We start from the raw sequence: 1,798 nt of genomic DNA on the forward strand, positions 1-1,798 counted from the left end.
GGCCATTATCCTAGGCAAACTAATGGAGGAACAGAAAACCAAGTATTGCATGTTCTCACTTATAAGTGAGAGCTAAACACTGAGTACACATGAATGGAAAGAATGGAACTACAGACACTGGGGCCTACTTGACGGTGGAGGGTGGAAGGACAGAGAGGACTGAAAAGCTACTATTAGGTACCATTAAAATGGTTTAAAAATGATTTTAAAGGGTACTGAAAATATATTTCATCACTAGCCAAAGAGGTAATTCTTTACGAAATTCATTCTCCCCATGAACGGGGCATGCACCAAAGTCCAGGCAACATGAGGAAGCATTGTGGAAGATGCTCTCCTTCCTTTAAGCCAAAGAGACCTCAATAGTTGTGGCATATTATAAATTAGTGCCTTATTTCTCCACAATTGTTTTTCAGACAAGTCAGGAATGGCTGAAGAAAATCATACCATGAAAAATGAGTTTATCCTCACGGGGTTTACAGATCACCCAGAGCTGAAGACTCTGCTGTTTGTGGTGTTCTTTGCCATCTATCTGATCACCATGGTGGGGAATATTGGTATGATGGCACTGATATTTACACACCGTCGACTTCACACACCAATGTACATCTTTCTGGGAAACCTGGCTCTTGTGGATTCTTGCTGTGCCTGTGCCATTACCCCCAAAATGTTAGAGAACTTCTTTTCTGAGGACAAAAGGATTTCCCTCTATGAATGTACAGTACAGTTTTATTTTCTCTGCACTGTGGAAACTGCAGACTGCTTTCTTCTGGCAGCAATGGCCTATGACCGCTATGTGGCTATATGCAGCCCACTGCAGTACCACATCATGATGTCCAAGAAACTCTGCATTCAGATGACCACAGGAGCCTTCATAGCTGGAAACCTGCATTCCATGATTCATGTGGGGCTTGTATTTAGGTTAGCTTTCTGTGGATCGAATCACATCAACCACTTTTACTGTGACATTCTTCCCTTGTATAGACTCTCTCGTGTTGATCCTTATATCAATGAACTGGTTCTATTCATCTTCTCAGGTTCAGTTCAAGTCTTTACCATAGGTAGTGTCTTAATATCTTATCTCTATATTCTTCTTACTATTTTCAGAATGAAATCCAAAGAGGGAAGGGCCAAAGCCTTTTCTACCTGTGCATCCCACTTTTTGTCAGTTTCATTATTCTATGGGTCTCTTTTCTTCATGTACGTTAGACCAAATTTGCTCGAAGAAGGGGATAAAGATATACCAGCTGCAATTTTATTTACAATAGTAGTTCCCTTACTAAATCCTTTCATTTATAGCCTGAGAAACAAGGAAGTAATAAGTGTCTTAAGAAAAATTCTGATGAAGAAATAATCTCAAGAAAGATGGAAACAAGTGACATCCACTATAGCTTAATGATTTAAATGCAGCAAAAACATCCATATGAAATTACACAGAGGAAATGCACAAATTATAAGTAAATTTGAATATATAATAAAACTTTCAAATTAAGTGGCAATAGGTAAGGGTAGAATATACAAACAAAAGAGTCAACTGTGGTAAAAATTCAAAATAACAAAAATGAAATTCTAATTTTGAGCTCATTCAAGTAACAACGCAGTATGTTGTCAAGCTCTTGGTCTGTGTTGGCATCAAGGATGGTAAGCATCCAAAAGGACACAGCAAAACTGGAAGTTACAAGTTGAAAGGACCATTCCATTAAGCATTGATAACTAGATAAACTATTTTAATAGCTTAGAGCATGAGCATTATGGTTAAACTGAAAGGGCTTAAGATCATGTGATGGTCAACCAGTAAAAT

General features: G+C 38.2%; 1 protein-coding gene across 1 annotated transcript; it reads left to right on the forward strand.

Moving 5' to 3' along the window:
* The first annotated feature begins 333 nt into the window (after window positions 1-333).
* Window positions 334-1,418, forward strand: LOC105544503 (olfactory receptor 5K1). Its single transcript, XM_011987071.1, has one exon. The coding sequence runs from the start codon at window positions 425-427 to the stop codon at window positions 1,349-1,351; it is 927 nt and encodes a 308-aa protein (XP_011842461.1). The 5' UTR covers window positions 334-424; the 3' UTR covers window positions 1,352-1,418.
* Window positions 1,419-1,798: the final 380 nt, after the last annotated feature.

The sequence above is a fragment of the Mandrillus leucophaeus genome, unplaced genomic scaffold, assembly GCF_000951045.1.
Source record: "Mandrillus leucophaeus isolate KB7577 unplaced genomic scaffold, Mleu.le_1.0 Scaffold1080, whole genome shotgun sequence".
In the NCBI taxonomy this organism is placed as follows: Eukaryota; Metazoa; Chordata; class Mammalia; order Primates; family Cercopithecidae; genus Mandrillus; species Mandrillus leucophaeus.